General features: G+C 39.2%; 1 protein-coding gene across 6 annotated transcripts in view; it reads right to left on the minus strand.

The window, feature by feature from the left end:
• lsm14b (LSM family member 14B) overlaps positions 1–13478 on the minus strand; it is a 69866-nt gene that overhangs the window by 18729 nt on the left and 37659 nt on the right. For 2 of the 6 annotated variants that reach the window (XM_043710661.1, XM_043710660.1), the window contains 3 exons: positions 4989–5143; positions 4178–4313; positions 2741–2881 (listed from right to left, as the gene is read on the minus strand). In XM_043710661.1, coding sequence (XP_043566596.1) covers positions 2741–2881; positions 4178–4247 — 211 coding nt within the window. In that variant the 5' untranslated portion in view covers positions 4248–4313; positions 4989–5143. Of the gene's footprint in view, positions 1–2740; positions 2882–4177; positions 4314–4988; positions 5144–9245; positions 9521–13478 lie in introns of those variants that run through there. The other 4 variants (XM_043710659.1, XM_043710658.1, XM_043710657.1 and 1 more) reach the window with 3 other exon arrangements.

Genomic DNA, 13478 nt, shown 5'->3' on the forward strand with positions numbered 1-13478 from the left:
CTTAAACTGTAATCCCTGGTTCTAGATGACCTGGTTGTCATAACATCCTTCTGAAACAGATTCTAATTGCAAACACAGCATGAACTATTGCAGCCAACGTTAACCTTATTGTCTTGGGTACAGGGTCTTCCCTTAATCTGGGTAAAAATAAGGACTGCAGATGCTGGAAACCAGAGTCTAGATTAGAGTGGTGCTAGAAAAGTACAGCAGGGGTCTTCATTAATGTGCCTACTTAGGAATATCTGACAATAAATGGAGGATCCAAAAATACTTGTTAAGATATCACATTCTTTTAGAACAGCTACTTTTGGACTTGTCACAAAATCAAGGCCACAGCATCATTTTCAAAGAAGCATTCATCAGAATTCACCATCGCCTCAGTTAAAACTTATAAAAATTAGTCACAGCAAACAGAACAGCCACAGCTTTCAAAGATGAAGCTATAAAATTGCTTGATTAGCACAAAAAGTTTGTGTAGGTTTCATTTTAAATGCTTGTAAAATCCTTTAAAAGCATGGTTAATTTGTGGGATGGACTGGGAAGACCATGTCAGATTGATTAGAATTTCTTTGACCAATTGTGGTCAGAAATCAGAGTGACCTCTCAATATTTATCTACAGCCAAAAAGTGGAAGTCAGAATAAACTGGCCCAAAAATGATAAGCAAAAAAAAACCTTTCACTTCAAAAACACTTAGGCCAATAAGTAAAAAACACAGAGTGTGATAGGGGAGGTCGATGCTAGAAGTGCTTAAATGAAGGGTAAATGCTAAGCAACAGCTGGGTGACAGGCCTCTAACTTTGCAGAGGGATTAAGCATCCGAGCAAACCTTTGGTATAGAAAAAATAAACAAATGTAATAAGACCTAAGCTTTGCATCATTTGCAATTGAGCATGGGGCAGTAAAGACAGTAGCACTGCATGTGCTCAAAGTGGTGAGAGAGAGCATCCTCTTCATAGTCAATCTTGGAGAAATCTGCTTAAAGCACAATGAAAGTGCTCAGATGAATGGTGGACTGGTCCAGCTCACCAATGCCGATAATCAAGGACACAGCTTTCAATTATTCTCCTGCAGCTGCCTAACAAAGGAACAGGTGCTCATACAGAACACAAGAGCACCAAGTAACAAACCTGCAATTGAAACAGAAAAGCCATCCTTCAATGTCAATGGCCTGATCAATGCAGGCATGCACTACCAGGTGACACAGGTTGTAGGTGCTTTCTACATTCACAGCTAGGTCCCGGACAAGCATTAGGTCCTACACACACAGGAATAACTTTTCCCACTGCAATCACCCTGGATGTTGGGTTCAATATAACTAGCACAAGGGACTGTCAAAAGATAATGGTATTATGAATACTGCCAGCAAAATGTGAAACAAGGTGCAATTTCGTTGTCACATAAGCTGGATATGGCAAATGGAAGCTTCAAGAATCTGTCTTGGCAACTGGTTGATGCTTTGATGGCTCTGCGGGTATAATGACAAATTGTAAACTTGAGGGACCCCTGTCTGTACTGGCCTAAAAATTGATAAGGGCATGTTCCATCAGCTTTATGGTATGAATTGTAGAAATTAGATCTCCCAGGTTGGCCGTTGATAACTGGAACAGATACATACATGTTCAGCACCAGTAATCTGGGACTGCAAAGTGTACTGGAAGGCCTCAGATCAAGATGTTGAGCACAAACACCTCAGCAGATACCCTCAACAAACCCAAATTCTTCACATTGACGCAACTGTTCATATTCCACATTACACCACCTTGGACATCTACAACCCAGAATATATCCAGCTTACAGCCCCTTATCACTATTATTGGAAACCATTTAGTTTCTGAAAGTACATACATACAGAAGAAATACTTCAAGAATTCTAGAAATTTTCCAACTGAAATTTGCAACTAAGTGGCTATTGTAGGGGTCAATCTTTCTTCACATTTAATATAGGATATTTTAAAAAGACAATTCAAATACTAATGCTAGAAAACAGTGGAACTTGAGACCAAAACTAGATGATTTGAGCCAAACGTCCTATGTTGTTATTTACAATAGCCTGCTTCCACTTTTTTTCTCTCTTCTCATGGAGCCTACTGTACAGAGAAATTACAACCATGTTGCTAGCAAGATGGCACACCATACATGCCAAACCCAAAGCAATTAATACAGTAAAATTCCACTTTTTGCAAAACATTTAAGTAGCTTTGATTACAATAAATATCTTCAAAGAGAGTTTTGGATTTCAAGTTACTAAAAAATTTTAATGGAATCATTTGTCCACATTCACCACTTATAAGCTTGCCATTTAAATGTTAGTGCTGGTTTATAAATGAGGAAGAAATTCACAAAGCAAACTAAAGACATTAGCAACAAGGTTCCAAAACAGTAGAAACAAGACATGCAAATCAACTTTAATTTAACAAAACTGAATATTTGTTTAACAATTTTTATTGGAAAGTTTGCACATTTGGATGCATAAAACCATGTGCTGCAATTAATTTAGGTGTAACTTAGAATGAATAGGATCCATTTGAACTGCTGTTTTGGAATTCTGCAAGTATGGTCATTAGCAGGTTTTATCATGGCATGGCTCAAAGATGGTGAGTTAAAATAAAGTTGCTTCAACAATAAAATTCCAAACCAGCACATGCTGCACATAGACATTTTAAACTAAAACAGGTTGACAACTGCTTAGCATTGAAGTAACAGATAAACAACCTAAGCACACTACAGTCAGACGTTACCCTGAGAAATCAGTTGGCTTTTCTGCAAGGGTGCTGGCTCAGGTGGTATTTCAAGCTCTGTAAAGGCTGGTTGTGGTGAGGGAGGACTATCAGTACTGGAGGAGTGAGAAACAGTTGTGATTTGGGTGGGTGTTGAACATCCTGTTAAAGTTCAGGAAGGAAAGAAAAGGGAACCAGAAGATCAATGCTGCCAAATTTTAAATGTTAAGAGAAGTTATGTATCTGCAAATTCTACAAAGACAATTTACAATAACCTCATATACATTTGTCAAAATTTGTACAAACTCTTCAGAATAACCAATTATACACCACTTTGTGAAAATGCAAGGACAAAATCAGAGTAGTGCAAGCATGCAATTAGCAAAAAATGCATCAGAATCAACGTGTTAACAGTTGAACATCCAGCCAGGAACTTGCATTTCATTGAGGAATAGTTAAGTCGACAATGCATTGCAGCCGTCCCGAAGAGTCGGTGCTTTCCCAGATAATGAAGCGTTCTTCCAAAGGACTTGCTGCCCTATTGCAAAGTGAATCCCAATTGCTCATCTAAACCGGATGCAGCATTATTGCATGGAATGAAGCTTGAATGCACTTGCACTACTTCAGCTTGTATTCTTCAATTTCACAACACCAAACATTTCCCAGTCTCTAAAAAAAACCCAATCATAGATTGTGTGACCCAATGTAATCTATAGATGTAGACAAATGGTTAAGTTGAAGCTACCAAAACTTTAGAAAGTACTAGGTCTTTGTAGTTTTAGGATTAAAAGGGGCCAGGCCTCAATGGCTCCAATAAACAAACTAAATTGGAAATTGAGTTTACTACAGTAGTTAAGTTTTGTAATGAAAAATCCTGCTTCAATATATTTGAAATTAGCTAATATTCACTCCCAGAATTGGACAGTTGCACTAATTCAATGGTAAAAAATGTTTAAACTATTTACAATTTTGTGCAATGTTTTCAATATGTATGAAGGCAGAATGAACTTGATCAAATGTCAAAGTTATACCCTTAAGTAAAATTAGACATGAGTATTTTAGAAAGCAATTCAAAATTAAAGACTTGAGTAATTCCACTGACAGTTTGAAAAGGAGTCTATGTATGTTGCAGCAGTTAGTACAGTGCTTATTTTTTAAAAATAAAAAAAAAGCACTAAACTGACACTGATAGGGACAAAATCTTAAATTTATTGGAACCAGTTTGCTTAAGTTGGTTTGCAACATCTAAACTTGTTTAGACATTTAAAGTTTTAATTACTAGTTACTCATTAGTTGCAAAGATTGTAAAATCCGTCAGGTTATCACTAATTGATACTTCCACAATTCTGCTCAAAGATGGTTAACTTCATTAACTTCTAAACCAAAATAGCAATTCAACGTAAAAATGTTAATCCATTATCAGATACATTACTCAGCAATGAAAGAAAGCACACTAACCTAGACCCACAGAACTGCCATATTGCTGTCCAACCAGAGATCCTCCTCCAAATTGGTTATATGGAGTCATACTGCGGAATGGACTGTATGATGTCGGAGGCTGAAATGAAGCGTTTGACGAAGCACTCAACGAAGACTAGAAGGAAGATGCTGTCATTACTGAGACTGTTACAGGGACCGATAACATATTGCTTTTCCCTACAATTAACTGTAAAACTCAAGACACTTTCACAAAAAAAAAAACAGACATTGGCAAAACAAAGACTTGAATGGACACAATCTTTATTCTACCAAAAAGAATTGCCATTTGTAGTTTTGAACTAAAACTAAGTAGGTGAGGGCTCAGCACAGCATATTTGTGCCAGTAGGTTTGATTTACTTTTACATCCAAAGGATCTTGCATAAATTTCAAATTCTGGCTAATGTTTTCACAAAACATGATTCTAGTAAAGAATGTTACTTTACACAATGAAAACAAAACAGCTAAACTGGATGTTTGTAGGCTTAAAACAAAAGGGAAGTCAAGAGGCAGTTACATCATTGCCTGTGGACCAAAGCCCAAGATATCAGTGGATGAAGTTGAAACAAGAGAGAAAGCAAGTCTTTCAGGTGCCATTTCAAGAAATGAATGTCAACCTATCTTAAAAGGGATGGAATGTTTTCTTAAAGGAAGGAGAGTAATTTTTTTTAAAACAGTGATCGACAATAACCCATTTAAATTTTCCCAGTTTACTGACATTAGCGACTGGAATGATGCTAAGAGGTGTCCCAAAAATGCTTGATTTCTTATTGAATAATTTCAGTAATTCACCTGTACTATTGCAGGATCTTGGGGCTGTGGTTTGGGAGGTTCACAGACAGTAATATCTTTGATATCACTACCACGGAAGATGATATATTCATAGATTTCATCTCTTGGGGCGACAGGTCTGTCGGTAGGGCGATCTTCTGTTCCAAACGATCTTACTGCCAAAACAAAGATGAAATGTCTTGCATCAGATAAACCCAACAAAATTTCATGGATTCACGAATACCAGTTAAAGTTTTAAGCTATCGTTAAATCAAATTAAACTGATAATAGCTGTCAAATTAAGTGAATTGCACAACTAGCCATTTTTCAACATCCAAATATCTTTGTACAAGGTTAAAGTTTAACGCCTGGTTACAATAAGATTGAGATCTTTTGATTTGCGGAGAAAGTGAGGTCTGCAGATGCTGGAGATCAGAGCTGGAAATGTGTTGCTGGAAAGACACAGCAGGTCAGGCAGCATCCAGGGAACCCTGGATGCTGCCTGACCTGCTGCGCCTTTCCAGCAACACATTTCCAGATCTTTTGATTTGCCAAAGCTTAGAATAAAAAAAGTTTAAATATACATAATTAGGTGGTTAAATTGCCACATACCACAAGTGTATACACATTGTATAATTAGCGTTATAGTACAATGCTTTCCTGTAACACGCGAGTTCACAACTAGAGACTGACCACTTGAATTTGTCACATGTAGCGAGGCACTCCAATTTCCAAGACAATACTAATGTGCTTAATGGCTCAAAGCTTGCAGTCAGCAGCAACGCAAAAGTGCTCGCCAATAATTAGTGATCTCTGTGGCAAGAATATTTATATTCAATGTGGGGAGGACTGACCAGTCTGAAAAGCTAGGAGACTGCAAGCTCAGGATTTCATGCAGTTTAATGCTTTTCTTCAAAACGCTAAAGCTGTGATCAGTATCATATCAGTAGTGAGTACACTTCTTCAAGCCAATCACAGTCCTGCAAAGTCAGACTTATCTCAAATGCAATTCAGCAAGGCAATTTGACAAGTACACTGCTCCCTTATCATCCCTTTGCAATAATCAGCACGGGAACAGACCCTTCGGTCCAACTTGCTCAAGCCGACAAGACAACCCAACCCAATGCAACCTAGTCCTATCTGCCAGTATTCGGTCTAAATCTCTTCCTGTTCATACACTTATCCGAATGCCTTTTCAATGGTGTAATTGTATCTGCCTTCACCACTTCCTCTGGCAGCTCATTCCACACACACCACCTTCTGCATGAAAGCGTTGCCGTTCCATCACTTTTAAGTATTTCCCTTCTCACCTTAAACCTATGCACCATGGTTTTGGACACCCCAACTTAGGAGAAAGACCTTAGGTTTATAAAATGAGGGACAAGGATAGGGTGAATAGATATCAGTCAGATCTGAAGATTAGCTACAGCCTACAAAATCTTCCATAAAAAAAATAGCACCAGGCCAGACTTCAAAACCAATTTAAAGTGTACCTGCTACTCCACAAACTCTTATCTTGTGCTAATTGTTTATTTTGGCTCATAAGCAGAGAAACTTTAAGTGAAACTCATGACTAGTCTTGCAAGATACTCAAAATAAAATATTCAGCTTACAGAATGGGGTTTGATGCCTTTCACCTTTCCTGTAAAATTGTCTGAGGGACATGCATATTGCTTCACTGGCATTAAATACACCATCTAAATCATTTGCTTTTAAAAACCTCAAATGCTATCACAACTTTCCCACGAAAAACATGACGGTTTCTTCCTTTTATATAAAAAAAGGACCAATTAAATACTGACAAGCAAAGCTCTTTACAGGTAATGTAAACCATCAAAAATGAAGGGGGGGGGGAAATTACATCAAAATGGAGTCTTTTGCTCCCTGGACCTTCAAGGAATGATACCAAATTCAGTTTACAAAACAATTAACAATTCTCTGCATTGTCAAGTGCATAGTTGTTTGAAAGGAGGAATCAAACCCTTCTGGCAGAAATGCATTCTGAGCAACCACCAGGTTCATTTGAGACACCTATCCTCAAGTTCTTCCTGACATTACCTTAAAACTGCATTTTCTTTCTGCTGCAAGTCCAGTGTTTCCTTGAACAGATTCTCTGATTAGTACATTCTTGACAGGTCTACAAAGATTCTATGATCCCACATAACTCAAAGTTAAATTTAAAACCTACATGAAAAACCATACTTTTCTGAAGAGGGAAATGAAAGGCATTCCTAAACATTAACTTGTTTAAGGTACTGAATCCCCAAACATCCAGAGTGTTTCAGGTGAAAAGATTAGTCAGTCAATCAGCAAAACCAATTAGTTAATAAGATTTAATTAAATCAGAAAATACATGTCAAATTACTTCAGATAAAGCAAAAAAGTGAAATACCTTCTTTTACACAAATATTAAATCATGAAGCAATCTACCAAACTCACCCACCTTTTCAGATCAGCTAGTGATGAGATAGCTTAACATTCTATTGGATTCAAATTGGTAAGCACTCACTACCACAAATCAAAAATACTTTAAAACGCTAATTGCTCTGGTAGATTAGCAACAATACAAGTGTCAATTATTTTGATTTCTGCAAATATGTACAGAATGTGCAATTATCCAGTTGCAGTTTTAAGGTAAAAGTCTGCAGACCATGTAGCACTTACTGGACAATGGGAGAGCATTTAAGCTGACCCATTTATTTTGGATAGAGCTACAGTCAATGTTTAATAAAAAGGTCAAATGTTTCAAAACTAACCCTTGCACTTGTGAAAAGGTTCGATCTGGAAAACTAATACAGATAAGCCACGTTTGCAACAGCCTTGGGCTAATCAAATATCTTAAGTGTCTTCAAGCTCTAATAAAATTGGTATATTAATTACGACCTGGTTAAGCTATACTGAAATCTATTCTTAGAAAAGATTACTTCTACATTTATAACTCATGAACAATACCCCTAAATCCCAAAATTGCATGCAATTTCCATTTGGGAATGGAGAGAAAAAGGAAACTCAAGACTCAAGTAGGAACAAACTTTCCCTACTTTAGCAACATGCAATTTCATTCAGATAACAGTTCAATTTAATTGAACCTTTACAAACCCAACAATCAAGGAATCAGCAGGAAATCTAGTTCTGGGGAATGATATGAAGCAGGTGCAACATTTCACAGAAAGAGCATCTACGAAAGTAGTGTTCATATGTTAGATTTAGAATAGTCATTATAAAATGAAGGAGCAAATCAAGAAATTGACTGGAAAAGAATTTCATTAAAACAGATAAGCATTGGGAGATGTTCAAGAATAAACTTCAATTCAAAACAAAATGAGAAGCAGATGCAAAGTTGCAGCTCCCTAGATGATTTAGGAAAATGACATTAAAAACAAAATGCTCAATGCTCATCAGATTCATAAAGAGAAAAATCAGGTAAAACAATTTGCAGGGAATTAGAAAGGCATGGGTTACAAAAGGTGATGAAAAATAAGGGGACGAGTCAAAGAAAGGTAGGTAGGTAGGGAAGAAATCAAACGCCATGGGAAATATTGAAGGCAGAAGACATGGTTATGGTATGACTGAAAACGTTGCAAATATCTTTAGTGGATAACATTGGATGGAAGAGATGGAGGCTGCCTAACGTGGCCAAGAAGTGTTCCAGTAAGAATGAAATATTACAGAATTAATATTGTAATTATTTTAGATATCGCCACTCTATCAAATACTAATTTATACTCCAAATCTCTCGGGGGAAAGTAGCATCGGAGCTTTAAACGTATTCCAGGTGCTATCATAACAATTTGGGATTTTTTTTAAAAAAGTGTGCCCTTTCCGACTTTATCGACCACCAACCCGTGATTCCTCACAAAGACGGGGGCGGGTCACTTTTGATTTCAACCAGCTGACTACACTTAAAACCTCAAATTATCCAAAGTACCATAAACAAATCTAGGTGTCTCTGGAGAGCTGGAAAAAATGCGAAGTCAACAATCCTTCCGTGCCGTAGAGAAAAGGGCAAATGTAAATTCCGAAAACAAGCGGACGCTCCCCTCCCCCAAACATTAAGTATAGGGGTACCCAAAGAGGGTTGGAAGCACAAAACATCGATGCAGCTGACGGATGGCAAAAATAGGACAAAAGGCGCCATCGGTAGCTGGCGAGACGGGCAAAGCAATAAGGCCATGCTTGTCCAAGCGAGTAATAAGGAATGGAAATAAATACATCAAGGGTTAGACAGAGAGGCCCCCTCGGTGGCGCAATACGAAGGCACCAGGAGCCCGTACTCACCCTTGGCCAGGGCCACTGTGGAGTTGTCCGTGTCGATGGTGTACAAGATGCCCTCATAGCGGATCTGCGCCTTGGAGATGAGGCTGATCTTGCTGCCGATATACGGCGTCCCGCCGCTCATTGTGACGGCCAAAACCGGTCGCTCCCCACCTTCTTTTTATCCACCCTCCTCCACTCTGCCGTTCTACAGTTTTTCTCTTTTTAAACCGACTCAATCACTTACTTACACGCTCTCGCTGCCCACAACGGCACAGTCCCACCTCCCTCCCACCCCGACTGGCGGCGCTTAAATAAGGCGTCACCGTCACTGCGACCACGCCCTCCCCTCCCCGCCTCGGGGGACATGGGACCGGCCCGCCGCCTCCAGCGGCACCTGCAGGTCGGCGGTCCACCGTTGCACCCACAGTTTTTAGCCAAGTCCGGGCAGGTAATCACATTTAATAGGCACATGTTTACCCGCTATATAATGACAAGTCTCACAGTGTAGAGGGGGTGTCGCTAAAAGTAAAGTCCTTATAGTTACCAGACCACAGGGCTCTCATTGGGTTTAACCTATAAGGGTCACCACGCCTCAGGTGAGGGGAGAGGTTGAGAGGGAGAGTCCTTCACGGTCATCTCAACCAGTGCGGGAACTGAACCCACGCTGTTGGCCCCTATCTTAGCACCAAAAAGATCTGGGTCCAAGTTTCGCAGTTGTGTCGTACCATGTCTGAACTTTTTGATTAAGAATAATTATACTGGTGAACATGTATCTCTTGGGTTGTAGAGCCTTTGCCAACAATTCTCTTTCAAAATGACACCACAAATACTATTTTTGAAACCAACTTTAGAGGTGATAGAGCCTTTTCTTGTTTTTATTTTTAAGCCAGATAACAATATCAGCTTATGCATTCATGCCTCAGCCTTCCTCCCTCTCAATCTTGTTACCAGTAACCCGAGAAATTACTGAGCAGACCCTCTTCATAATGAAGATGTTTTGTTCCAAAAAAAGAGACATTAATGAAACACCTTTTGAGAATAATCTGTCTCCTTACTATGATCAGAATTTAATTCCTAATATTTCTAATGTTCCCAGTTCTGCTTTTAATTTTGATGATTAACAATGTGTAAGCCAAGCTTACACAAAAGCAAAATGCTTTGGATGCTGGGACTACTGAGAGCATCTGTGATCTTTGAGAACAAAAAAACATTAATGTTTTATGGTAGTTACATTCATTAGTAATGGAAGTTTAGAGATGTTACAGAGTGTAAAGGTGGGTAAGGGGAAAAGGAATAACAACAAAAAGGGAATCTGTGGTTGGCCACAGAACAGGAGAGATTAAGTGCCAATTAGGTGTATCTATGACAAAAAATGAAACAGTGCATATTTGTGACATTGAACTTCCAGTTGCCTGTCACTTTAATTCTCCATTCCAAAAGAGGTGCTGTTCCTCAAGCCTACGTTGAGTTTCACTGAAATGGTATAGAAAGCTGAAGACAGAAATATAAGAGTGGAGTGGAGCATTAAAATGATGGGCATTTGAAAGCTTAAAGTCACATTTTGTGCAATATTTACTTTAAACCGTGAACAACCAAACTTCTTAAATATTCATCCTCATAAGGTTTGTCTGAAAGCTGTCAATTCCTTCCTTGAATAAAGTCTCCATCCAGTCTCACCTTCCTCTGCTTGGCTGAACTTGTTCTCACATTAATCAAATTAACCTCTAGTTCCACTCACTTCCTCTAAATAATAAGGACAATATCAACTCCAGGCTAGTGAAACTCTCAATAGATGTTTCGATAATGTCTCTTTTTTGGAGCAAGAACATCTTCATTGTGAAGAGGGTCTGCTCAGTAATTTCTCGGGTTACTAGTAACAATGTTTTTGTGTGAACGTTCTTATCTTCAGTCCTAATCAAGTTCCTCCCTTGTATCTTTGTCTGGTACATCGATAACTGTATTAGAAACTGTTCCCTGCTCTGTCCCTCAACTAGAAAATTTCAATAACATTGCTTTAGATTTCCACTATTCCAGCACATTCAAATGATCCATCTCTTAATGCTTCTCTTCCTTCTCTGGACGCCTCTGTCCAGAAATGGTTGTTGACTAATATTCTGTCTAGGTCACTGACATCCATAGAGTCAAGATTGGAATGGTGCTGGAAAAGCACAGCAGGTCAGGCAGCATCCAAGGAGCAGGAAAATTGATTTTTGCCCAAAATGTCGATTTTTCTGCTGCTCGGATGCTACTTGACCTGCTGTGCTTTTCCAGCACCACTCTAAGCTGGACTCTAATCTCCAACATCTGCAGTACCCACTTCCACCACTGACATCCGTAACCAGGTTAATTACACTTTCTCACACCTTGGATTCTTAAGTACTCTATTTAATTCTCACAGATTCTCCATCTTCCAGTCATTTGTTCTGATGAACAACCTTACATAGCGATTGTTCCAGTTGGTCTTCCTTTCTCTGATTTTTTTCCTCCCTCACCCCATCCCTCAGTTCCCTCATGTGGTTGAAACCAAGTCCACTGCATTTCCTGTTCTTCTAATTTGACTACTTTCCTAGCCCCCTCTCAATCGCAGAATCATGATAAAGATCCTTTTTTTTTCTCAATTTCCAACCCAGCAGACCCCATATTCAATTTTTCATGCTATTATTTCCACCATCTCCAGCATGACAACATCAACATATTTTCCCCTCCCTTTGCCTTTCAGAAGTCTGGAGGGACTTTTTAAAATGTTTTCAAGGGATGTGGGCATCTCCGGTTGGCTCAGCAATTGTTGCCCATCCCAAGTTACCTTTGCAAGGGTAGGGGTGAGCTGCCTTCTTGAACTGCTGCTGTCCATTTATGCCTTGCAGATGGTGGACAGGCTTTGAAGAGTCAGGAAGAGAGTTATGTGCTACAGATTCCTAGCTTCTGACCTACTCTTGTAACCACAGTACCTAGTTGGCTAGTCTTGAATTCTGTTTCTAGTCAATAGCAGCTCTCAAGATGTTCAAAGTGTATGATACAGTGATGGTAAGACCACTGAATGTCAAGGAGCAATGGTTAAATCCTCTATTGCTGGAAAAGGTCATTGTCAGGCATTTGCGTCTTGCAAATATTACTTGCCATTGTCAGCCCAAACCTGGATATTGTCCAGGTCTTGCTGCATTTGGACATGAATTGCTTCAGTATCTGCGGAGTTGTGAATGTTAGTGAACATTGTGCAATTATCAGTAAACACTCCCATTTCTGACCTTATAAATGGACGGGAAGGTCATTGACAAAGCAGCGGAAATGTTTGGCCAAGGAGACAATTCTGATGAACTCTTGGGGAGATGTCTTAGAACTGAGATGACTGACCTCCAAAAATGACAATCAACTTCCTATATGCTCGGTATAACTCTAACCAATGGAAAGTTTCCATGTTTCTCATTGGCATCAAGGAATCCTGGCAAAATTGGTGTCAAACATTGTCAAACATGATCTTGATATCAAGGACTGTTACTGTCACCTTGACCTCTTGAATTCAGCTCTTTTTATATATTTGAACTAAGGCTATCATGGGACCAAGAGCTGGGTTTCCCTGGTGAAACTCAAATGGAGTAACAGTGAGCAGGTGCTGTTGATGTCACTACTTATAACAACTTCAATCTCTTTGCTGACAATCGAAAGTAAACTGATAGGGCAGTAAGTGACCGGTTTAGATTTGTCCTACTTTTATTCTACAGGACTCACATATGGTCAGTTCGATGCTAGTGTTGTAACTGTGTGGAAATGCCTCGCTAGGAGCTCAGAAAGTTCTGGAGCACAAGTATTAAGTGATATTATCAGTTTATTGTCAGGGCCCATGGCTTTGCAGTAAACAGTGCCTCCAACCATTTCTTGAGATCACAGAGTGAATTGAGTTGGCTGAAGATTGCTATTTGTGATGCTGGGGACCTCTGGAGGATACTAAGATGAATCATCCACTCAGCACTTCTGGCTGAAGACTGTTGTGAATGCTTCATCCTTATGTTTTGCAAGTCTTCAATAAATTGTGTTGCTAGAATGCTGTCAGGATGCATTGCCTTTGCAATTTCCAATACCGCCAATTATTTCTCTTCAAGTGAATCGAATGGGCTGAAAACTGGTTTCTGTGAAGCTGGGATCTGGGAGGAGACCAAAATAGGTCATCTATTTGGCACTGAAGATTCTTGTGAATGTTTTTTTCTCAGCCTTACCTTCCACATTGATGAGTTTGGCTTCTCCATTGTTGAAGACATG

Source organism: Chiloscyllium plagiosum, chromosome 20 (assembly GCF_004010195.1).
Source record: "Chiloscyllium plagiosum isolate BGI_BamShark_2017 chromosome 20, ASM401019v2, whole genome shotgun sequence".
Lineage (NCBI taxonomy): Eukaryota > Metazoa > Chordata > Chondrichthyes > Orectolobiformes > Hemiscylliidae > Chiloscyllium > Chiloscyllium plagiosum.